Genomic DNA, 21,013 nt, shown 5'->3' with positions numbered 1-21,013 from the left:
CGCTTCATGGTCCAAGTCTAGTTACACGCACTCTAATGTATTATATATCAACCTCGCCACTTGATACTAACAAGAATGTAACTGGTGGAGCATGTATCTTGCAAGCCGCGCCATGAACCGTCACGGCGACGATGGACGGTACGGATCGCTCAGCGCCATTCAGGTAGTACAACAATGACGGATGCACCGACGACGCACAAAGATATTTCCGCAATCGACTAGCGCCACATTCAATCGGAGCTCGACGGGCTTCGCAAAATGCTCGAGCTACAAGTACCAATACAATAGACACGCACCTCTCGCTTCATCCTCCACTGCTCTTCTAGGAGGCCGCACCCGCCGTCAAATCTGCCCGGAAAACAGAGTCTTCCATGCCCGACCTCGGTGCACCACCCCTTCTGCGCTGTGAGACGCTCCTCGTCGCCGCCGAGCAAAGCACCGTGGCCCTTGTGACGCAGCTCGTACAACTGCCTCGAATATGCTCCAACGATGTTTAGCGCTTCCGCGTAGGCGCACGAGCAGGCGTCGATCGCCGAGGCGCGCGCAACGACCGAGACCAAGTGGAAGGACATTGCCCTCGGCCAAGAACACGAAATCACGTACTACACGACGCAATGACGGTTCTGCGGGATGGATCGACGCAGATAGACGGCTCAAAGACGAGCTACGGCTACTGCGCGTGGAGCTACGAGACGCTGTCCAGCGCAACGCGTGCACGGAGGAGGACTTGACGACGACGGCCCGCGCGACGGCCGCGCGCAACGACGAGCTCCAAGCGCTCTTGGCCACGTCGCATGCCAACAACGCCGTCTTGATGGACCAAGTCCGCGCCCAGCGAGAGTCCCTCGAGGAGTTGCAGGTACTACTTTGCATCGACGCCACTGAATAAGGTGACATGCACAGAGGTTAGTTGCGGCTGCGGCGTCACGTCGAGCAAGAAACGAGTGACAAACATACCATCACCGTCCTTCGGGACGCATGTGACGCCGAGCGCCGTGCCAAAGACAAGCTTGAGGCGCTCCTCGTCGCCATGGTGCAGGCAGCGAATGCCCCACCGAGTACGCATGGTTTTCGAACGGTCCTCGAGGTTCCGTCCACTTCGCTCTTGCACGCTGCATCGAAAAAGCCGAATGTGGCGCCACCGCCCAAGCCGCGTCTGGGCGTCGTGGAAACGGCACCCGTGACGCCAACGTGGAAGTAAAGAAGAGGACAACGTCAAGAGTCCAACCAAAATATACTACATCGACAACGTTCGCACTAGACTGTGTAGCTACTTGCAACGGTGGGCGATGCAGGTTCGTTGTGTCGGCGAACGGTCGACCCGGTCGTACTCCGCGCATCGTCGAGCTCGTCGTCGTCGAGACGCGAATCGCGGTCCATGGCGTCAATCCACTCGTTTTGCGTCGGAAGGAAGATCGACTCGTTCGAACTACGGGGCGAGCTCGCTGCATACAACGTCTCGGACTGGCTCGAGCTCCGCGGCGTCTGCTCCAGCATGAGAAACTCGGCGTAGTCGGGCTTGGAGTCATTGCCATATGACTCGGTCTCCATCTCAAACGGGTCGAGTTCGCGGTGAAAGGCCTCCAAAGCGTACGACGGCTCGTACTCAAAGCGCGCGTCGGGTAGGCTCTTGGGCGTTGTCAATGGCAGCTGCGACGCCAAGCACGTTGGCGCCGACGACGCCGACGACGACTTGAAGCTGAGGAGCGTCGGCGGCGTCCGAAGATCGTCGTCGTCGTCGTTGTTTTCTTTTTGCGCGCCGTCGGCAGATGCAAATCGCTGTGAGGAGCGCAAGAACAATGCAGAGCACAAACAAGATGACGACCACCGAAACGACCAGCGGACTCGTTGGTGCCGCGGATGACGTCCCCGCTTGCTTGTTGCTGCCCGTGTTTTCGGGCGATGGTGTCGAGCTCGTGGCGGCAGGTGTAGCCGAGGTCGAGGAACCAGCTAAAGTGCATGGTGATATGTCTGTGGGAAACGAAAGAAGGTGGCGTACGGTGCATCATGTCTGCGGTCGTCGTGATGGCAACCGCTTCGGTCTGCGCGAGAGGTGTGGTGCTTGGCGCTGACTCCGTCTGAACGACAGCGACCGTGCGCGGTGTCGTTGTCGAAGGCATGGTCGTTGGTCTAGTCGTCGTCGGCTCGGGTGTTTTGGTCGGGACCTGGGATGGTACAGCTGTCGTCAATGCAGGCGTTGTTGGCCGGGGTGCTTCCGTAGTCGGAGCTGGCGTCGCTCGTGCCGTCGGTGTCGTGGTTGTTGCGGGCGGTGCTGTGATGATGGCCTCTGTCGTTCGTGGCAGCGTCGAAGGTGTGGCTGTTGGTGTCGACGGCGTGACCGTTGGTGTCGACGGCGTGACCGTTGGTGTCGACGGCGTGACCGTTGGTGTCGACGGCGCGGTCGTCGTTGGCGTTGACAGCACTGCCGTCGTTGGTCGTGGCGTCGTAATCACGGCGTCGTGCGAGTTGGAGCTGGCGGCAAACGTAGTGTTTGCCTCCGCTACGCCCCATGCACCGCATCAATGGAGGCAGAACTTATTGGTGTCGGGAGCAGTACCTGCAAGCACCGAGAGCACCCACGCCGCGTAGACAAGAAGCCGACCGAGCATGGCGCAAGGATTTGCAAAGTGCCATGCCGTACACTGCCGTTGCCGTGCAAATCTCTGCGGCGACGTGTATCTCGCGCCGAAGCTTCAGACTAAATATATGTAAAATCTCCTCGACGGCGTTGGAGCGCTTCATTCTACGAGCTGCGTCCGTGTTCGAGCCACATGTGGACAAACAAAAGGTCGGACTCCGCAGGAACTCCGATGCAATTGAACACCGAGTCCATCGACTCGCCACATGTACGACACATAAAGGTCAAGGACTCCCATGCATCACAATGGTGGCCGTGGTTCCGGTGTACATGTACAGTCGTCGCGGTAAAAATGCAAGGCTCCATTCCAATGCACAACGACTCGTCTCACGGTGGCCGAGTCTTTGATCGACGGTTGAAGGAACAGATGTCGGCGACTGGAAACATGCATGTACCTCGGCAACTGCACTGGAAGCGACGGCCGCGCTCGTTCGGCGGCGTTTCGCCGACCAATCAGCGCCCAACGCGGCAAAATCTTGCAAAGCTTCGACGTTGGTTTTACACTAGTTCCCGATATACAAGATCCAATGGGCGCCAAGGCAAGTCGTCTCGAGGGCAGCGCGAGGTCCGGCGAAGCGGGCGCGTACGACAGCAAGTACCCTGCCGTGTCGTTCACGGCGCACGGGCTCGCGACACCAAACGAAGTGCACCACTACCTCCCGGCGAATTTGCCCGTGTTTCCCGTCATCAACGCCACGTACTTGGTCGACTGCACCAAGTCGTGGAAGGACATTTGCATGGCCAACACGGACCGCATGAAGGAGTACGACAAGCAGGGCATTCTGCTTTTCCAGGACGAGTTCTTCCATCGCCTCTTCCAGCGCGACGCGAGTATGGAGGTCGTCTTCCCGTCCGTCAAGAAACGCGCCGAGGTACTCATCGCAGCCATGACGTTCATGCTCCAGGGCACGACCGAGAGCAATGAGCGCATGATCAACCGGTGCCGCCATCTCGGCCACGCGCATCGCGTGTTCCCTAATGTGCGGCCGCACCACTTTGCCGTATACGTGAGCACGTGCATTGAAGTCATCATGTACTGGCTCGGCAACGAGAGCACGCCAACATTGGCGAAGCGTGGAGCAACCTCATCGGCTTCTACCTCAAGCACATCCTCCAAGCGTACCTCTATGACATTGTCGACGAGACCGAGTTTGCCCAAAACATTAGCCATCGGCCGACGCCTGCGACGCAGTAATACCGTACGTTAATCATAAGTGATCTGTGCAAGTGTGCGTCGCCGTGTGGCAACGACAAGGGGCCGTAGAGCATGCCTTGTGGCGGTTGCTGCCGAGATATGTGGGTTGGCTTTTCTGCATCCGACGCTCCGATTGGTGGAAAGTATGGATATTCTAGCGTACGTGGCAGGCCATTGGCTAAAATCGTATTCTGCATTCGATTGCCGGCTGACGATGGCGGAGCTGCGCGACGCGTACAAAGCCATCAAGCTCCTCCAAGATGCGCTTAGCAAGTCCAAGGCCGACACAGCATCTCTGCGCAACCACTTCAAGGCGCAGCTCGAGCAGTACCAACTGCAAGTGCACGCGCTCCGCGACGAGCTGGCGGCCAAGCCTCTGGACGAGACCAAGTCCATGCCATGCCAACACCATGGCCTTGGCATTGAAGCTGCCGAGCGCAAGCATGCGATCGAAGTTCAAGCTTTGCGAGATGAGCTTGCGCTTGCGCATCGGTACCGCGAAGAGGCGCTAGCGGAGCTCGCGCAATGCCGCGCCACCTTGGTCGCGCACCAGAACGCGAGTCAGAACAGCCTCAAGGAGCGCCAGGCGACGCACGAGGCTGAGGTCCTCGGTCTGCAGCAAACCAACGCGATTGTACTCCTGGAAAAGCACGTGCTCCAAGACGAAGTGACGACGCTTCGGACTGTCGTGGCCGGCCACGTAGCGTCCAAGGAGGCTCTTGAAGACCACACGCGGCTGCTGCTTCTACAGCAGCATACGCTGCAAGAGCAGCTAGCGCTGACCCTCGAAGACCGAGATGCTGTACGGCGAGTTTCGGACGCGCTGCAGTCGCAAGTGCAGTCCCTCAAGCAGGAGCTGGACGCGGTAGCCCAGCACGACCAAAAGCAAGCACATCGCATAGAGTTGCAAGATGCGTCGAGTGTCATGACCGAGACGGACAAGGTCTTTTCAGACGTTCCAGCGACGCTGGCGGCCCTCCTGCGCGAGAAGGTGAAGCTGCAAAGCGACGTGGCCGCACTCCGAGCGTTCACACACGACCACGTCCAGACGACGCTGGCGAGCGTCCAAGCACACCTTTGCAAGGAGTGGGCGGCCTTCCAACTCGCGCAGGTAGCACCACTCAAGACCATGGCGGCCGACTTGTGCACCAAGGTCGAAGGCCTCGAGCATGCCAAGGTGGAGACGGCGACGTCGCTGCGCGCCCAGTGGAAGACACTTCGTGCTTTTTGCCAAGCAGAGCTTGCGGCGTTCGCAGAAGAGCAGAGCGATGCCATGGTCTACGTCGTTGCTCAAGTCGCCAACCTACAAGCGTCCCGATCACCTTCGACCGCCCCAGAGCTCGTCGACGACACGACAGGTCTCGACGCAAACGCGCCGTGGTCGACCTGTGTGCCAACACTACTCGAGGTTGTGGGGCCTTTCCAGAAGCTCGTCCAGTGCCTCTCCCAGCTGCAGAGCCTTCTCAAGACGATGGTCTCTTTGAGTCGCAGCTTCCCTTGACATTGATGATCCTTTCGCTAGGCGCATCATGGTCGTGCGCTCGAAGACTGGTCCGACGCGGTGACACACGAGCGTATCTGGTCGATGGTGTTGCTGGCCCAGCGCCTCGTGTCGACGGCACCGCCCCACGCCCTTGGAGAGACCGTCGCCGCGTGCCACCGCGCCGTGCACGACCAGTTGTATGGATGGCACGAGGTCCAGAGCAAGTACGCACCATGTTACGGGCGCCTTGATCTTAGGAGTGTATCTAGTTATGTGGGACCAACTCCTGTCTTTGGCATCCACTCGCCCGAGGTCGACCACATCATGACGAGCTGGAGTGCGAGCGTCGCCGAGCAGCAAGCCGCCAAGCTATGGCTCTCGTACGTTGCGACGGGTGACATTGACGGCCACGAGGAAAGCAGTCACTTTCGCTTCCGGAGCCTTAGCGACGACGTCAAGGACGCCTTCCTGGTCCTCATTGTGCCCGTGCTCAAGCAGCGCCAAGGCGACCACCTCCACGTGCGCCTCCGACGCCACCGACCGTCCACGGTCAGCGACGAGACGCGCTGGGATCTGCTCTTGGAGGTAGGTGCGCTCATGCGCCAGAGCCTCTCAAGCGAAAGCGACGATCCTGTCCCGCCATCCAAGGAGGCACCGTCGAAGCTTTTCCTCGCGATTCAGCGCCGCCTCACCGAGCTCCAGCAGCACCCGTAGTAAGATCTTAGTATGCATAACGTCGACTTGGTACATATCGTATTGCTGCGTTCCGTAGCCCATGCCCGCTACCATGCATGCAGGACCCTCCTTCCATGCGCTACGACAGCCTTTTGGCACCACCTCGAGTCGCTGGTCGTTGCCATCTCGGGCGCGCCCATCCTTGTTCGCTGTAGACACTCGCAGCATGCTCGCCTTGCCTTCGTACGCTGGACCCGACGGCCATCGCAGCGCAGGGTCATGCTGGCTGCCTGCCCTGCTGCTTGCGCTGCCATGTGGTGCTGGTTAACCAGGGTGGGGAATCGTGTGGCCAGCGCGTTTCAAATGAGGGTGTGTGATTGGCTGAAAGTACCGATTAACCGGGTGGGTGACGCTGTGATTGGTTGGATATCAACGATTGGTGGCTCTGGCATGTCCAGCTTGGCAATTATTTCCATTCTCTAATTCCCCATTGAATAACCATGGCCTTCGTCAAGGTGAACAAGAGCAAGGCTTACTTCAAGCGCTACCAGACCAAGTACCGCCGCCGCCGCGAGGGCAAGACGGACTACCGCGCCCGCAAGCGCCTGATCACGCAGGACAAGAACAAGTACAACTCGCCCAAGTACCGCCTTGTCGTGCGCATCACCAACAAGCGCGTCATCTGCCAGATCGCGTACGCCGAGATTGACGGCGACAAGATCCTCGCCTCGGCGTACTCGGATGAGCTCAAGCGCTACGGCCTCAAGTGCGGCTTCAAGAACTACCCGGCTGCCTACTGCACGGGTCTCCTTGTCGGCCGCCGCTTGTTGAACAAGCTTGGCCTTGACGGTGACTACGAGGGCAACACGGAGGTTGATGGCGAAGTCGTCAAGACGGAAGCCAACGGCCGCACGTACTACGTCGCCGAAGTCGCCGACGAGAAGCGCCCCTTCCGCGCCTTCCTCGACGTCGGCCTCCGCTCGACCTCGACGGGTAACCGTGTCTTCGGTGCCCTCAAGGGTGCCACCGATGCCGGCCTCGACATCCCGCACTCGGAGAAGCGCTTCCCCGGCTACGACCGCGACGCCAAGTCGTACGACGCTGAGGTCCACAAGGAGCGCATTTTCGGCGACCACATCTCGAACCACATGAAGGAGCTCGAGGAAGATGACCCGGAGATGTACCAGAAGCACTTCGCCGACTACATCAAGGCTGGCATCACGTCGGACGACATGGAGGACTTGTACGCTTCGGTGCACGAGGCCATCCGCGAGGACCCCACGCCGGCCGAGAAGAAGCCCTTCAAGGCGGACCCCAAGTACAAGAAGCAGGCCAAGCGCTCGCTCTCGCAGTTCAAGGCCCGTGTCGCCCAGAAGAAGGCCCACGCTGCCAAGAACTAAATGTCTCTTGTCGACATGTAAGAGAAACCAATGGGGAATCTACTTTTTTGACTCTGTCACTTTCTGCTTTTGCCGTCGTTGACATTGCCCACTCAGTTCACGTGAGCTCGACTGGAATCGACGACGTTGATAGCGTCATCATCTACCGTCATCGCGACTGGATTACGGCAGGCTGCTACCACCTTCCGTCAATAACAGGGTAGCGATGGACTTGAAGAGACGATGATGGGTCGGTGCGTTGATGCCAAGTCTACTGCGCATCACTTGTGCACGGAAAGTATACTGCAGCTCCTCATGCTTCTTCAGTGCTACAAGGGTGTGGGTTATGCCTTAGTGCTGCCCTTGTGGCAGGACTATGGAACTCGACGCGCGCAACGGCCAAATGCCAACTTCTTGACGCTCGAGGCTATAAGCTCGATGGTTCCGTTGCAAGCCTGTGTTGTGGTGTCGCCGTGACCTGACCTGTCCCTGTCGCCTGCCGCCGGACGAGACATGCCAGGTCGGCCGAAGGGCACATGGCCGAATGGTATCGATGTCGATCAAGCCGAAGCACCATGACTCATGGTGCTTCGGAAGTTCGACCTCATGGTCCATGAGGTCCAACTTCCAACGTTGACGTCAGGATGTCAAGTCAAGTGCATGTGTTTCGACGTCGTGCATTAGGTTCATAGGTGCGTCTACTCGGATGGAAGGGCTATTCTAGTCGGGTGGGACGCCCAAAATGTAAGCAAGACTACTACCATTCAAGAAGGTCATCCTCAATCACCATGTGGCTGGCAAAAGCAATTTAGTTCTTCTTGGCGGCGGCGGCGGCCTTCTTGATCAAGCTCGACTTCTGCTTGCGGGCAATCATGGCCTTGAAGCGGTCAAAGTCGTTAAGACCCGCGCGCGTCTTCTTGGCCTCCATCTTCTTGGACCAGGCCGTAGCGGCCCACTTGTTGAGGGTGTCGGCCTTGATAAGCGCCTTCTTCAAGGTCGCCTCGCGCGCCTGGCGCGGGATCTTGACCGTCAGGTCCGTCAACGCAAGGCGCTTGAACGAGATGACGTGGCGGTTGACACCCGTGACCGAGTACGGGCCCTCCACGAGGCACTTGTTCTCGTCGACAACGTCGATGATGGTGGCGAGCTTGCCGGCGTCGGGGCCGTAGTTAATGAGAGCCACACGGCCGATCGTCACGAAGCGGGAGAAGGTCTACGGTAGCCACCATGAGCTTCTGCATGCACGTGCATCATCTTCCTGCGTCGGCCACGTACCATTGCTTAACTTTACACGTCAAAAGAAACTAAAGCCCAATGGCGAAAGCCCATGCACCCGCCATAGGCTTTGGACCAGCCACACTCTCCACCAATAAACATTTTGTCGCTCAGTTTATTTACCATTGGATGTTTGTATGCGGCGTGTATTATAATATGCATCCCCGCCTCGACCAGTCATTTTGAATGAGACCCGGTCAAGTGCGGGTGTCCGCTGCCGTGTTCTTACTGCGGCGATCGAAAGCGCACTTAAGAAGGCACGCTAGGTACGAGTTACGGATACGGATGTCGGTATACGGATGCTCGCTCATGACCTTATCCAAAAGCAACGCAGCATGGCCGGGAAGCAGCGCAAGCGCGTCCATTGGTACGAGAAGAAGCAGGCCAAGAAGGTCAAGAAGGAGGCCGAGGGCGAAGACGATGCTTCTGAGGCTACGAAGAAGCCGGCAGACGACGACTTTGACCGGCGCAACCACTTCCCGACAGCGATCCACCCCGGCTCGTACGCGGCGCAACTCGACCCGACCGACACGTCCGACAAGTGCGGAACGGGCCCGAAGCGCCGCTATGGCCTCCTCATTGCCTACTGTGGCCGCGAGTACTCGGGCATGCAAATGTACGCTGGCGGCGTCGGCGGCGAGATGCTCAACATCGGATGTAGGAACATTGGCGTCAAGACGGTCGAGGCCGAGCTCGAGCAAGCGCTGTACAACGCCGGCGCCATTGCGCGCTGCAACTATGGCTTTATCCAAAAGGTCTGTCGTCGAGACTACGTGAATCGATGATTCTCACGACCAACACGTCATGTAGATTGGCTGGAACCGCGCCGCGCGCACGGACAAGGGTGTCCACGCTGCCGGGCAGCTCGTCTGTGCCAAGCTGTGCGTCGAAGGCACCGAAGACGAGTTCCGCGACAAGGTCAACTCGTTCTTGCCCAAGGACATTCGCGGTACTCAGCGTCATGCTCATATATGCCTCATGCTTCTCCTCCTCCTTCCTAGTCCTCGAAGTCGTCGCGGTGACCAAGAACTTTAACGCGAAAAACTCGTGCGACCGCCGCACATACGAGTACCTTGCCCCGACGTTTGTGTTTCAGCCATCGGCCGCGCCGTCCTCGTCGGCCGTCTCGAACGACCAGCCGTGGGACGCGCACGCAAACGAGCTCTTTACCAACCTCGCTGTCGACCCGGCGGCGTGGCAAAAGCAAAAGGAGTACCGTCTCGACGACGCCACGTACGACAAGATCCAAGCAACTTTGGCGCTCTACGAAGGCACGCACAACTTTCACAACTTTACGTCCAAGCTGCCGCCGTACAGCCCCAAGTACACATTCCATCCTACCATCTATGGATCCAATGTTTTTTGTATCCAGTGTTGATACGCAACCATGGTAGGTGCAACCGGTACATCATGTCGTTCAAGGCCGACAAGCCGTTCGTGCTCAACGGCTCCGAGTGGATTCGGATGCGCGTGATCGGCCAAAGCTTCCTCTTGCACCACATCCGCAAGATGATTGGCACGATGATCGACGTCATCCGCGGCGCGACCCCGATCGCAACGATCTCGAAAGCGTTCGAACAGACCAAGATGGATCTCCCCAAGGCGCCGAGCGCCGGCTTGTACCTTGCCAAGGCGCACTTTGACGTGTACAACGACAAGAATGAAAACCACCGGCCGAGCTTGGAGTTTGACGAGCCCGCGCAGCTCGCGCGCATCGAGGCGTTCAAGCACGACCAGATCTTCCCCGAAATCATGGAAAAGGAAGAGCAGCACGCGATCTTCCCGCTCTGGCTCCTCCAGCTCGACGCGTTCCCGTTCAGCTATGCGACATTGCCGTTCGACGAGTGGAAAGTCCAAAAAGAGGCGGCGGCCTTGCGCAACGCGGGCCGCGCGACCGAGTCGGACGACGAGCAAGGCGACGACGACGCGTAGACACTCGAGCGTGTGTGCGTTGTATTGCAGACAACAACAACAACAACAACAAGATGCTTGTGCACAAGTCGTTTTACAAACTCTCGCTCGTGCCATAGTTGCGCGTCGCGTGTTGGTGGGCGTGCAGGAGGTGCGTCATGCGCTCGTCGTCCGTGAGCCGGTGCAACGGGCGCACTTGTTGCGGCGTCGAAAAGTTGGAGAGCACGGGGTTGCTCAAGAGCGACGGCGTCGACATGGACCGTGTCATGCGTTGGATCACATCGGCTTCGACCTCGTCGTCGTCGAGCTCGCCTTCCGACATTTTGACGGCGAGGATCGCCATTTCTTCCCAGTTGATGCGCGAGAGGAAGAACGCCATCATGACAAACTTGGCGAGCTCCCCGAGCACACTACATCCTTTTCAGAGGTAGTATCAAGGACGCAGACTGTACCTGCCCCACCAGAGCCCTGGAAGGCCTTGGTTCCATACGATACCAAACACATACGCAGCTGGCAACAAGATGGCCCACGACCCGACACCCGTGATGCACACAAGCGTCGACGCGAGCGACATGCCTTCGACGACGGCGGCGAGCACAAGGTGCAAGCCCGAGAGCGCAACGCCAATGCAAAAGATCGGCAGCGCCAAGTGGATCGTGGCTTGGAGCTCGGCGTCGGGGGTGAACGCCGCCACGATCGGATACCGAAAGATGTACACGACGAGCGCCGACCCGACGCTGGCAGCCGTGCCCAGGACAAAGCCCACGAGCATCGTCGTCTTGGCCCGCTCGGGCTGATATGACCCGAGAAAGTTGGCGACGCGGACTTGGGTCGGAAGGCCAAAGCCCCAGTAGACGCCAAAGACGAGGTTCCAGAGGTTGAAGAGGATGCTGTTGGCTGAGAGCACGACGGGTCCGAGATACGACGCGAGCGACGTCGCGATCGAGTAGACCCATTCGTCCATGGCCATGTTGATCGTCATGCCCATCGAGAGGAGGAGAAAGCGCTTGACGCGGTCGCGCTCGAGGCAGGCCCACGTAAAGCCATACCATGTCTTCTCGTGGTGCCGCTGGAAGTAGCACGCATACAGGATGAGCGAGAGCGGCTGGAAAATCGACGCAATGCACTGCGCCAATGGCGACCCGATAAAACCGAGCCCGTCAAAGTAGGGGGGGATGCCAAAGATCAACACGTAGTTGGCGCCAATGCACACAAAGACGCTGAGCACGTTGATGACGGTCGCCGGTGTCACAATCTCTTGGGCCTGAAGTACTGCCTACACATGCAGAGGCATCATCATCATAATAGAGCGACGCCATGGGACGTACCGAAGCGCGTAGTAGACGCACTGCGGCCAAATGCTCAGCGCCGACCATTTCGCGTACGTGCTTGCAAACTGCAGCACGACGACGTCGTCGCTGAGGCCCGCGAGGATCACGTCGACGTAAAAGAAGGAAATGCACACGGGAATCGAAAAGAGCGTCAAGAAGACGATACCAAGCTGGAGCCAAATGCCCACGAGCTCGTAGTTCTCGGCGCCATACGCTTGCCCGCAGAGCTACTCGCCCATGATGAGCGTCAAGATGCGGCAAAGCGTGGTCGTACCGTACAGAGGGCGACGGCAAAGCCGTAGATGACAACTTGGACGCCGGAAATCCAAATGTTGGCCAGCGCGCTGCCCGCGAGCTCGTCGTTGCCGAGGTGCCCCAGGAACGCTGCGCTGATCGTTGGCAGCGACGTCTGGCACACGGTCACAAGCGAGACCTTCCACGCCATCTTCCAGATCGCACGCGCCTCGTGCAGAAAGGCCCGGCGCTTGCTCTTGAACGAGCGCCGGAACTCGGGCTCGACCGACTTGATGCCCAGCGCTGGCAAGAGCGCGCTTGTCTCGGACGCGCTGCGCCCGGCCCCGTCGTCTACCATCATGCTCCTGCTGCCGTTGCGGTTCTGTGGTGACCGCTATGTATTGGGCTTGAGATCTTCGGAAGCGAAGCGCTGCATTTTAGCCAATCAGACGCGCCGACCGTCCACGCTTCAACCGGTTCCGAAAACGACTAACGTTAGACCCACTTCAACCATCGTTCTTACGCCGACGACACTAGATGGAAGAGACAAAGCTGTCTGCTTTAACACGAGGAGATATGCTTCAGCCACTCTCTACCGAGCGCCGAGATCATGTCTGGTCGTAAAACCCATTTACTTGTTCTACATGTTGGGCTTGCATCAAACCACCAAGAGCCATTTCCCGCGTGCCCCTCATTGTCGCCGGCCCGATGGGTGTCGTATTAAACTCTGAGAGCAGCGAGTCGTCGGTCCCACCGGTTAAGAGGAGGAGGTTGGGAGCAGGGGTACATAGATTTACGTACCCCTGGTTGATCGTGGGCTTTTATACCTCGGCGCTCGCAAGGGAGTCATGAGCTTGCAAGCGACGTGAGACTTGAATTCGATCGCATAGAACTGGGTTCCGTGAGTTTTCACGAGTGCAGCCATCGTCGCCTCGCGCAGCTGTTACCCGGCACAACGCGTTAGTGCCGGCCCGCATCGAATGCGTGTTTTGCATCGCGGCCTCTCTCGTCCGAAATGCCAACTGCCACTCGTCAAGACACCGCCATCGGTGCTTTGACCAAGGACACATGCCTTGCTACCATCGATCTCGTGCACTGCGTAGTCAAGAGAAGGGACGATTCACTTGGTTCATGAGACGTCTTGATCAACTTTTATATGCAGCATTCTTGAACGCTGCGTATGAGGAATGAAGCGTCTTAAGGGGCAGTGTATTGTAGTTGGGTGTTACTTTTGGATTGAAGGCAGTAGTCGAGAGTCTAGCGCTGGTTGGCCATGTTGGCAAACGAGTTGGCGCCCACGGGGTTGCTGTTGTCGCTGAGGTTGTAGAGCAGCTGCGCGAGCCAGCGGCTCGTCGTCAAGTCTTCCTTGAGCACATCGTCAAACGTGTGGTTCTGGAGCACTTCGGGGAGGCATTGGCGCAGCGCCTCCTTGGCGCGCGCATTGTCCGAGAGCCGGAGGTAGCAGCGGATGATGTGCTTGAGGAGCCGCGTCGACGGCGTCTCGACGAGCGTCGTGACCATCTTGGAGAGGACCGACCCGACGGCGTAGAAGCGCTCGGGCGTGTGGCAAATGTACGTGAGGCCCATCTCGTCGAGCAGGATCTTTTGCACGATAAAGGTCGCAACGGTCTTGGAGAGCTCGCTGCCCGCCTCCATGATGCGCAAACAGAGCGGAATGATCTCGGTCTGGAGGAGAAAGTTGATGACGTCCGTGTCGTCGATCTTGACGAGCGCGCCAATGACGCCGAGCGACGTGAGCCGGAGGTACTCGAACGGGCGGTTCTTGCTCACAGTGTTGAGGAACGGGTACAAGTACAGCGGGATGTGCGCGTTCAGAAAATGCGTCCGCGTCTCGGCGTGCGACGCGACGCACTGGAGGAGCGCGAGCGCGTTGCAGACGCGGTTCGAGGCGTGCGCCGTGAGCTGCGGCGGCGACAGCAGCGGGTAGATCGAGATGATCTCTTGGAGGAGCGCGGCGACCGTGCCAAACGAGTGCCACAGGATCGGCGCCAGCTCCGGAAACTCTTCGCGCTTCTTGCTCAGCTCCAAGAGCGCGCTCTCGCGCTGCTCGGGCACCGAGAGCTCCAGCACGAGGTGATACAGCTGCTCCGACCCGAGACCGCTCCCGGGGCCGCCCACCGGTGGGCTCTGCCCTCCCTGGGACGACTGGCGCGACAGGTCCATCATGTTCATCGGCCACACGTCCGACTTTTGCAAAGTTGCCGGTCCGCGTTTCCGGAGCGTGCAATCCGGAGTGTTGGCCAAATACCGTACTTGGCATTATCCGGTTGGCATCATTCTAACCGGTTTGCAAGACTGGTACCGCTTGGCAAGACCGCTCGATCCAGCCGCTCCAACGTACTACCGATACTATGTACTTATCGTTGCGCTTGCTGGCGAGGTACCAGGTAGCGATATAAAAGAAGCTACACGTTCTCAGCCCGCCCGTGCCAACACCAAGTGCGTCAGAGAACGCTCGACATCCTTCCAGATGCGATCAAAGCACTTGCGCACGTGTCCCAAGCAACCACTACAGTAGTGCGCCACCCCACCGACGCGTACAAGAAAGTGTAGACCGGTTTACTCGAGTCATTTTTCTGTGCCGGAGTCTAGTACCTGGTCAAGTCGCGTTGGATGCACAGATGCCATCGCGAGCGTAGATCTGAAATTCTGTATTTTACAGCGTTTAGAACGCGACCCGCCGTGTCGAAACGGCGGCCGTTTCTATTTTCTAATACAATCATATTAGCATACAATGACCAAGTGTGCATTGAAATAAATACGCGCATCCAAGAATGGGCGCCGCGGGGTCCGTCGTCGTCGAGACGGCGCCACCGACGCCCGTGCTCACACCGCGCGTGCTCGCGGCAGCGCAGACGAAGACGCGCCTCGCGCCCGATGAGCTCGAGATCCTCGGGAGCCACTTCCGCCGGGCGATGGACGGCGGTGCCATCTCGAGCGAGCCGGGAGCACCAGGAATTGACGTGCGCAAGTTTCAAGGCGTGCTTGGCCTTCCCGAGAAGGAGTCGCTGTATGTCGACCGCATCTTTGCGCTCATGGATACGAACAAGGACGGACTCATTTCGTTTGACGAGTTTACGCACGTCGTCACGCTCCTCTCGACGAAAGCACCGCTCGCCGAGAAGATTGCGTGTAGGCAAACGCTGTATCGTACAGAATCTGCTGACCGCATGACTAGTCTCGTTTGCGATCATGGACTTGGACGGCGACGGGAAGCTCTCCAAGACCGACGTCCACGATGTCCTCCTCGCGAGCATTTCGGAAAACAGCATTTTGCTCACGAACGACCAAGTCGCACTCATCATCGAGCGCACGTTCGCCGACGTCGATGTCGACGCGGACGGGTGCATTAGCCTCGACGAGTACAGCGCGCTCGTGGGTCGCAGCGATGGCATGCTCACGCACTTGACACTCAACTTGTCGTACCTCCTGAATCTCACAACGACGCCCATGGCCGTGCTTGGTGAGAAGTAACAGTGTAATAAAAGTGCCTGTAGAAAACGCTGGAAAGACAGTGGATTGAAAACGAACGACCGAATTCTCGGCGGAACAAAAGTTGCCGAGTAGCTAGATGGCGAAACGACCGATGTGGGCGGAGAAGCTGCGCCGACAGCTGCGACGGACATTCCAGATGCCACCGGAGAACCAGGAGACGGCGACCGACCTGCATGCGAAGCGGCTCGCGCTCGGCCCGCTCATCGGCAGCGGGGCCTTCTCCAAGGTCTTTGCCGGCGCGTACGACGGCGCGCCTGTCGCGATCAAGCGCCAGAAGCGCGACCCGCAGATCAACGACTACATTGCGCGAGAGATCGCAATCTTGCGCCAGCTCGAGCACCCGCGCCTGCTGCGCTTTGTCGGCCAAGTCAACCAACCCGACGAAGTCTGGATCGTCACCGAGTATCTGAAGGGCGGCGACGTGAGCAAACTCCTCAAGAAGGCGGCGCCCGTCACGTGGTACCAGCGCGTCCAGATCGCCCTCGATGCCGCCGAGGCCCTCGCGTACTTGCACGACCATGGCTTTATCCACCGCGACATCAAGGCGGCCAACCTCCTCGTACTTCGCCCACTCGCAAATGCATTCGACTCATGGATATGCGTAGCTGGACGACGATCGCCGCTGCAAGCTATGCGACTTTGGCTTTGCACGCGAAGCGCAAGTGGACACGAGCACCAAGCCGCGTCGGCGCATGTCGCTCTGCGGCACGGACGCGTACATGGCGCCGGTACGTCACCGCGTCGCTTTCTTCGCCTGAGCCTTTATGCGCTAGGAAATCCACTTTGATGAAGCGTACGGCGAGCACGCCGACATCTTCTCGCTCGGCGTCGTGATCATGGAGCTCATTTGCCTTCGCCACGTACGAATCCATGCCAGCCCGTCGAGCGATCTATATCGGTGTAGGTGGGCGTCGATGATTTCTTGCCGCGGACGCCAGCGCAGCAGTTCCGCATCGACATGAACGAGTTTCGGCGGGTCACACCATCGAGCTGCCCCGTGTCCTTTGCGCTGCTAGCAGAGCACTGCACGTCGTTCGAGCCATCCGACCGCCCGCACGCTGGCGAGGTCGGTCGCCTTCGTTCGACTGTCTTTTCCTCACACACCGTACGTAGGTCGTCGAGTGGCTCACGGAGCTCTTGGCCGACCTCCGCAACGACGACGACAACAACGTCGAGTGCAGCCCTGAAATGCTCGACGAGACCGAGTTTAGCGTTGCCGTGCGGCCGGCCGTCGACTTGGACTTGGACGAGCCACCGGCGCATGCCGGCGCCCTCTTGAAGCGTGCGGCGCACGGCTTGCGTCGGTGGCGCCAGCGCTACGTGGTCATTGCCGACTCGACGTTGACGTACTACACGTCGCAGAAGATCTACGACAAGCTGCGCGGCAACGACAGCTTTGCGCCGTCGCCCGAGCACACATTGGCGCTCGCCGACTGCAAACTCAAAAAGGTCCCTGCCCGAGGCCTTTGTCTCGATACTCAACTCGCCTTCTAGAAGGCCAACCGGAGGTTTGTGCTCGTCCAAGGCGCAATGCGCAAGGAATTCCAGGCGACGTCGACCATTGAGCTCCAGAGCTGGCTCGCGATCCTCGACCAAGCGATCGCAGTGGCAACGCATGCGAAACACGCGCCGCCCAAGTCCCCGCCCATGTCACCTGTCTCGCTCCACGACGAAGTCTACAGCTGGCTCCGACGATTGCACATGGAGCAGTACGCTGGGGCGTTCAAGGCCAAGGGCTTCACGACGCTCGACTTTCTCCGGGAGACGGGGCTGGCCGAAGACGACTTCAACTTCCTCGGCATTGCGGACACAGCACATCAGACCGTGCTCGCGGCCGCCGCACTTGATCTCCAGACAGGCCATGACAACTAAGCTCGCATGCAATTCGCTTTCTTCTTCTTCTTGTTACGCGATACGATGATGCATTACTGAGGAGGATCATGGCGCCTGAAACGTACTGCGCAGGCGCTTGTACGCCGTGGTGACGGCAACGAACGCCGACACCTTCTCGGGCGTGCTGCGGCTCTTGTCGGGATGCAGCTTGAGCACGAGCGTCCGGTATTGATTCTTGACCGTGCCCCACGACGCGTGCTTGGGCACACCGAGGACACCGTGCGCGTCTTTTGTCGCGTTCCAAAGCGCCACGATGCGCCGGGAGGACCAGAGCTGCGGACCGTCGAGGCACTTGGTGTACGACGCGGCCGGCGATGCCGCCGATTCGACGACGCGGAGACGCCGGCGCACGCGCGCACGGGCGGCTTGAAACACATACTCTTGCTCGTTGCGGAGACGATCGACGGGCACAAAGTTGGGGACGGCTGACGCGGGCGCCGGTCGGCACGTGCAGTGACTGGCGCAATGCTTGCAGCGGAGGCAGGTGAAGGCCTGGCCACACGACATGCCGGGGCACCCGAGCTTCGTCTCGATCGTGTGCAGCATGCGCGACATGGCTTGCTGGCACAACAAGTCGATCTGGGCGTTGGGCTTGGGACGGAACCGGCCGCGCGCCGTCGCTTCGTCGCACGGACGCTTGCTCGACGGAAGCGGCGCGTGTCCAATGCTGCGCTTGCGCCGGGGCTTGGCGACCTCGTCGTCCGAGTCGGTGCGCACGGGTGCCTTCTCGTCGCTCGCAGTCTCAAAGATCGTCGTGTCGGACACGAGCACGAAACGGACGTCGTCGGTTGTCGCCGCCCGCGCCGACCGCTTGAGCATCGAGAGCGGCTGATCGTCTTCGTCGTCACTCGGCGTCTCGACAAACGCGCTCGGTGGCGCCTTTTCTTCCAGGTCCGGATCCTCGCTCTCCTTGGCGGTGTCCGAGCTACCTTCTTCGTCGTCGTCTTCGTTGGTCAAATCGATCGTAAACCGGCGCGGGTACCGGCGACGTGGCGTGCCACCCCCACTTTTGGCCTTCTTCTTGACCTTCTTGGAAGACTCGTGGGCGATGCAAGGCTCTTCGACAATTGCTGGAGCCGTGAACGGTGCGTCGTCTTGGTCGTTGCCGCAGACGGCAGGCTCGGCATCGGTGGCACGGCTGCTTTCCGACTGCGGCACGTCGTCGGCGCCCATAGCAGCGTTTACGCTGGCGTCGTCCGCTGCGGCAAGCTCGGCCTCCGGATCGTTGGCAGCGACGTCACCCGCAATCTCGTCGTTGGCGTCGTCAAGACTAATCTCAACGTCGGCTCCGATGTTGTCATCGGCACCGATCACTGCGTCGGCACTGCTGTCCGCCTCGTTGCCGCTGGCCATGACATCATCTTCGATCGTGTCGGCCACGTCCTCGACAACACCATCGTCGTCGTCATGACGGTCGTCGAATGGACTGTCCGTGGTCAGACCAGTCGCCGCATCGTCATTGGCGTCTGCGTCTTCGTCCGTGGGATCCTCCTTGTCGACGACGTGGGGGACTGCAAACGCGTTGTGATCGACCTCGCTGTCAGCATCATCGTCATCGTCGTCGTCATCGTCGCGCGTCGCATCTTCCTCGTCCGCATCGCGCTGTGCGTCGTCTTCTTCGTCTGCGTGGTCGTCTTCATAATGCTCCTCCTCACTGTGCTCGTCATGAAGGACCGTGGTCGGCACCGCGTCTTCGGGCGTCAATACAGGGGGTAGATCCGGGGTCTCTTCCTTCATGGGCTTGGGGTTCGTTTGCCGCGTGTGGCGATGTCGAATTTGGCTCTGGATGAACGAGACGCACCACTCGTGGAGCATAAACTGCTTGGCAAGCACATCGAGGCGCGCGGCCGCCTCGGCCAAGCGCTCGTTCAAGCGCATCGTCGGCGGCCACTCCATGTTGACGCTCGCATCCAGGCGCACGTACTCAATGTACCGAAGCGTCGCGGCGTGCGCGACCATCTCGTCGCGGTACTTGGTCTGCATTTGCTCGTCGAGGAGGTAGCAACGCGCGTTGACAATCGTAAAGTGCTCGACGTGCGACGTGAGCCAGCGGTCCCGCGCCGAGGCGTCCGGCCGCACGTGCACGGGCTTGGGCATCGACGCAGCGATCGCATCGGCGAGGAACGCCGACGGCGGCGGGAGCTGGTGCATGTGTTGGCGGTTGGAGACAAACCACTCGGGCATGTCGCGGGCCCACGCTGCCCACTGCGCGAGGAGCGCCCGCTCGACGATCGATAAGAGGTGCACGCAGAGGGCCTTGACCGCGTTGGAAACGTACGCGAGGCACGACGGTGACTCGAGAAGGAGGCGCTCGAGGTTGCCCGCAGCGTCTTGGAATTCGGCGACAAGCTCTGCCAGCGTCGTCATCGGCGGCACGGGCTGCGTCCAGCGTGCGACCTCGTGCATGATCTCGGGCGCCGCGCGCACCGTGGCGTCGACGAGCTCGGCGAGGTCCGGAAACCGGTTGTCGTCGTCCTGGAAGTGCGACGGCAAGAAGACGAGGCTGTGCCGGATCGCTTTGCAGCTGCTGCTGACGACCGACTTTTCGTAAATCGGCAGCGGGTACAGAAGCGACGGCTGGCGCAACTCGGTTTGCGCGTACGCGTGGGCACCGACGACGTGCGCAGCGAACGCCATCTCGTGCAAGAACGGCGCCGCGTGCGTGAGGTGGAGGCCGGCCGAGTGCCGGCCGCACTCGAGGATCGTCTCGAGGCACTGCTCGGTGTGCTTGTTGAGCAGGTCCAGGTCCGCCGGGTGCAAGAGCATCTGCTCGAGCTGCGGCTTGCTATATCGCTCCATGCTTTGCCACATATAGAGGTAGAAGAGAGGGTTCACGTCGACTTTCCTCTTGGCGCGGGACACGGGCTCAACAGGGGCGAGCAGCGGCAGCGACGGGCAGCGGACCACCGATCGCATCTTGGACTCGAACGACCGGATCCGACGGCGTCGCTGCGAAGAAAGCGTCGGGAGGCTTTCAATCTGCTCGATGGCACTCATCTTGGCCGCGTCAATGGCCTGGATCTGCTGCCGCTTGGCCGCCCGGGACAGCGGCTGGGCCATGGTCAAGCACTGCAGCATCATCGCGCCGTTCGTGACGGCGTGGAGGCTGCGCATCTTCTTCTTGAGACGCACGTGGTCTTGCCACTGCGACGCTTTCGCATCCAGCGCCTGTCTCTCGCGCTTCATCTCGCGCTCGAGGCGCCGCTCGTGCTTCTGGTGCGCGAGCGTCCGGCGGATCGCGCGGACGCCATGGGGGGGCGCATCTACATGCGCTGTACCGTCGCTGCGGGCAGGTCCATCGGGTCGTGTACCGGCAGCGTCCGTCCGCGGGGCGCTCGAGGTCATCTTCATCCCGCGCCTTTCACTGGTGCTTCATGCACCTGGTCTGGAAAACTACACGCAGTCCAAACCTCCCAGCGGTTGCGTGACCTGTACAATCCACAAAAAACCCAAGTTTCCGCTCGCTGAGCGCCATCGCATACA

General features: G+C 59.7%; 12 protein-coding genes across 12 annotated transcripts; 7 read left to right on the top strand and 5 right to left on the bottom strand.

The window, feature by feature from the left end:
- Positions 1–371: 371 nt before the first annotated feature.
- Positions 372–1,256, top strand: SPRG_10243 (hypothetical protein; the record flags this gene model as incomplete). The annotated part of the gene is made up of 4 exons (XM_012349199.1): positions 372–461; positions 511–599; positions 649–859; positions 911–1,256. 4 exons carry the CDS (start codon positions 372–374, stop codon positions 1,199–1,201), a joined length of 681 nt encoding a protein of 226 aa, XP_012204589.1. The 3' UTR covers positions 1,202–1,256.
- A 1-nt stretch (position 1,257) lies between these two features.
- Positions 1,258–2,609, bottom strand: SPRG_10242 (hypothetical protein; the record flags this gene model as incomplete). The annotated part of the gene is made up of 4 exons (XM_012349198.1): positions 1,258–1,779; positions 1,838–1,950; positions 2,000–2,500; positions 2,558–2,609. The coding sequence occupies 4 exons, from the start codon at positions 2,607–2,609 to the stop codon at positions 1,258–1,260; spliced, it is 1,188 nt and encodes a 395-aa protein (XP_012204588.1).
- A 556-nt stretch (positions 2,610–3,165) lies between these two features.
- On the top strand, positions 3,166–3,833 carry SPRG_10241 (hypothetical protein; the record flags this gene model as incomplete). The annotated part of the gene is made up of 2 exons (XM_012349197.1): positions 3,166–3,639; positions 3,693–3,833. 2 exons carry the CDS (start codon positions 3,166–3,168, stop codon positions 3,831–3,833), a joined length of 615 nt encoding a protein of 204 aa, XP_012204587.1.
- A 191-nt stretch (positions 3,834–4,024) lies between these two features.
- Positions 4,025–6,062, top strand: SPRG_10240 (hypothetical protein). The gene is made up of 3 exons (XM_012349196.1): positions 4,025–5,307; positions 5,356–5,540; positions 5,586–6,062. Exons 1-3 carry the CDS (start codon positions 4,048–4,050, stop codon positions 6,028–6,030), a joined length of 1,890 nt encoding a protein of 629 aa, XP_012204586.1. The 5' UTR covers positions 4,025–4,047; the 3' UTR covers positions 6,031–6,062.
- Positions 6,063–6,467: 405 nt separating this feature from the next.
- SPRG_10239 (hypothetical protein) lies at positions 6,468–7,445 on the top strand. The gene has a single exon (XM_012349195.1). The coding sequence runs from the start codon at positions 6,492–6,494 to the stop codon at positions 7,389–7,391; it is 900 nt and encodes a 299-aa protein (XP_012204585.1). The 5' UTR covers positions 6,468–6,491; the 3' UTR covers positions 7,392–7,445.
- A 586-nt stretch (positions 7,446–8,031) lies between these two features.
- Positions 8,032–8,698, bottom strand: SPRG_10238 (hypothetical protein). Its single transcript, XM_012349194.1, has 2 exons — positions 8,646–8,698; positions 8,032–8,583 (listed from the first exon to the last, which is right to left on the bottom strand). The coding sequence occupies exons 1-2, from the start codon at positions 8,646–8,648 to the stop codon at positions 8,179–8,181; spliced, it is 408 nt and encodes a 135-aa protein (XP_012204584.1). The 5' UTR covers positions 8,649–8,698; the 3' UTR covers positions 8,032–8,178.
- A 252-nt stretch (positions 8,699–8,950) lies between these two features.
- On the top strand, positions 8,951–10,661 carry SPRG_10237 (hypothetical protein). The gene is made up of 5 exons (XM_012349193.1): positions 8,951–9,261; positions 9,307–9,400; positions 9,456–9,594; positions 9,647–9,968; positions 10,040–10,661. Exons 1-5 carry the CDS (start codon positions 8,981–8,983, stop codon positions 10,575–10,577), a joined length of 1,374 nt encoding a protein of 457 aa, XP_012204583.1. The 5' UTR covers positions 8,951–8,980; the 3' UTR covers positions 10,578–10,661.
- On the bottom strand, positions 10,632–12,526 carry SPRG_10236 (hypothetical protein). Its single transcript, XM_012349192.1, has 4 exons — positions 12,162–12,526; positions 11,885–12,114; positions 11,009–11,832; positions 10,632–10,966 (listed from the first exon to the last, which is right to left on the bottom strand). Exons 2-4 carry the CDS (start codon positions 11,930–11,932, stop codon positions 10,651–10,653), a joined length of 1,188 nt encoding a protein of 395 aa, XP_012204582.1. The 5' UTR covers positions 11,933–12,114; positions 12,162–12,526; the 3' UTR covers positions 10,632–10,650.
- A 787-nt stretch (positions 12,527–13,313) lies between these two features.
- On the bottom strand, positions 13,314–14,354 carry SPRG_10235 (cell differentiation protein RCD1). The gene has a single exon (XM_012349191.1). It carries the CDS (start codon positions 14,312–14,314, stop codon positions 13,379–13,381), a length of 936 nt encoding a protein of 311 aa, XP_012204581.1. The 5' UTR covers positions 14,315–14,354; the 3' UTR covers positions 13,314–13,378.
- A 549-nt stretch (positions 14,355–14,903) lies between these two features.
- SPRG_10234 (hypothetical protein) lies at positions 14,904–15,646 on the top strand. Its single transcript, XM_012349190.1, has 2 exons — positions 14,904–15,274; positions 15,321–15,646. Exons 1-2 carry the CDS (start codon positions 14,917–14,919, stop codon positions 15,614–15,616), a joined length of 654 nt encoding a protein of 217 aa, XP_012204580.1. The 5' UTR covers positions 14,904–14,916; the 3' UTR covers positions 15,617–15,646.
- A 56-nt stretch (positions 15,647–15,702) lies between these two features.
- On the top strand, positions 15,703–17,529 carry SPRG_10233 (TKL/LISK/LISK-DD1 protein kinase). The gene is made up of 6 exons (XM_012349189.1): positions 15,703–16,196; positions 16,243–16,365; positions 16,411–16,497; positions 16,542–16,703; positions 16,751–17,086; positions 17,132–17,529. Exons 1-6 carry the CDS (start codon positions 15,714–15,716, stop codon positions 17,507–17,509), a joined length of 1,569 nt encoding a protein of 522 aa, XP_012204579.1. The 5' UTR covers positions 15,703–15,713; the 3' UTR covers positions 17,510–17,529.
- SPRG_10232 (hypothetical protein) lies at positions 17,517–20,875 on the bottom strand (the record flags this gene model as incomplete). The annotated part of the gene is made up of 2 exons (XM_012349188.1): positions 17,517–20,793; positions 20,842–20,875. The coding sequence occupies 2 exons, from the start codon at positions 20,873–20,875 to the stop codon at positions 17,576–17,578; spliced, it is 3,252 nt and encodes a 1,083-aa protein (XP_012204578.1). The 3' UTR covers positions 17,517–17,575.
- Between the last annotated feature and the right edge of the window lie 138 nt (positions 20,876–21,013).

Source organism: Saprolegnia parasitica (genome assembly GCF_000151545.1).
Source record: "Saprolegnia parasitica CBS 223.65 unplaced genomic scaffold supercont2.51, whole genome shotgun sequence".
Classification (NCBI taxonomy): domain Eukaryota; phylum Oomycota; class Saprolegniomycetes; order Saprolegniales; family Saprolegniaceae; genus Saprolegnia; species Saprolegnia parasitica.
Note: the sequence above shows the minus strand (reverse complement) of the source record. Positions and strands in the feature narration are given on the sequence as shown.

What these genes read in the sequence shown, in the direction of transcription:
- SPRG_10240 (XM_012349196.1), top strand. Translation starts at nt 4,048, where the DNA reads ATGGCGGAGCTGCGCGACGCGTACAAAGCCATCAAGCTCCTCCAAGAT. An exon ending in AGAGCCTTCTCAAGACGATG is followed by an intron (nt 5,308 to 5,355) that starts GTCTCTTTGAGT and finishes TCCTTTCGCTAG; the next exon opens with GCGCATCATGGTCGTGCGCT. An exon ending in TGGCACGAGGTCCAGAGCAA is followed by an intron (nt 5,541 to 5,585) that starts GTACGCACCATG and finishes GAGTGTATCTAG; the next exon opens with TTATGTGGGACCAACTCCTG.
- SPRG_10239 (XM_012349195.1), top strand. Translation starts at nt 6,492, where the DNA reads ATGGCCTTCGTCAAGGTGAACAAGAGCAAGGCTTACTTCAAGCGCTAC.
- SPRG_10237 (XM_012349193.1), top strand. Translation starts at nt 8,981, where the DNA reads ATGGCCGGGAAGCAGCGCAAGCGCGTCCATTGGTACGAGAAGAAGCAG. An exon ending in GAGTACTCGGGCATGCAAAT is followed by an intron (nt 9,262 to 9,306) that starts GTACGCTGGCGG and finishes CATCGGATGTAG; the next exon opens with GAACATTGGCGTCAAGACGG. An exon ending in ACTATGGCTTTATCCAAAAG is followed by an intron (nt 9,401 to 9,455) that starts GTCTGTCGTCGA and finishes CACGTCATGTAG; the next exon opens with ATTGGCTGGAACCGCGCCGC.
- SPRG_10236 (XM_012349192.1), bottom strand. Translation starts at nt 11,932, where the DNA reads ATGGTCGGCGCTGAGCATTTGGCCGCAGTGCGTCTACTACGCGCTTCG. An exon ending in TGCGTCTACTACGCGCTTCG is followed by an intron (nt 11,833 to 11,884) that starts GTACGTCCCATG and finishes CTGCATGTGTAG; the next exon opens with GCAGTACTTCAGGCCCAAGA. An exon ending in CCAGGGCTCTGGTGGGGCAG is followed by an intron (nt 10,967 to 11,008) that starts GTACAGTCTGCG and finishes AAAAGGATGTAG; the next exon opens with TGTGCTCGGGGAGCTCGCCA.
- SPRG_10235 (XM_012349191.1), bottom strand. Translation starts at nt 14,314, where the DNA reads ATGAACATGATGGACCTGTCGCGCCAGTCGTCCCAGGGAGGGCAGAGC.
- SPRG_10234 (XM_012349190.1), top strand. Translation starts at nt 14,917, where the DNA reads ATGGGCGCCGCGGGGTCCGTCGTCGTCGAGACGGCGCCACCGACGCCC. An exon ending in GCTCGCCGAGAAGATTGCGT is followed by an intron (nt 15,275 to 15,320) that starts GTAGGCAAACGC and finishes CCGCATGACTAG; the next exon opens with TCTCGTTTGCGATCATGGAC.
- SPRG_10233 (XM_012349189.1), top strand. Translation starts at nt 15,714, where the DNA reads ATGGCGAAACGACCGATGTGGGCGGAGAAGCTGCGCCGACAGCTGCGA. An exon ending in ACCGCCCGCACGCTGGCGAG is followed by an intron (nt 16,704 to 16,750) that starts GTCGGTCGCCTT and finishes CACCGTACGTAG; the next exon opens with GTCGTCGAGTGGCTCACGGA. An exon ending in CCGACTGCAAACTCAAAAAG is followed by an intron (nt 17,087 to 17,131) that starts GTCCCTGCCCGA and finishes CTCGCCTTCTAG; the next exon opens with AAGGCCAACCGGAGGTTTGT.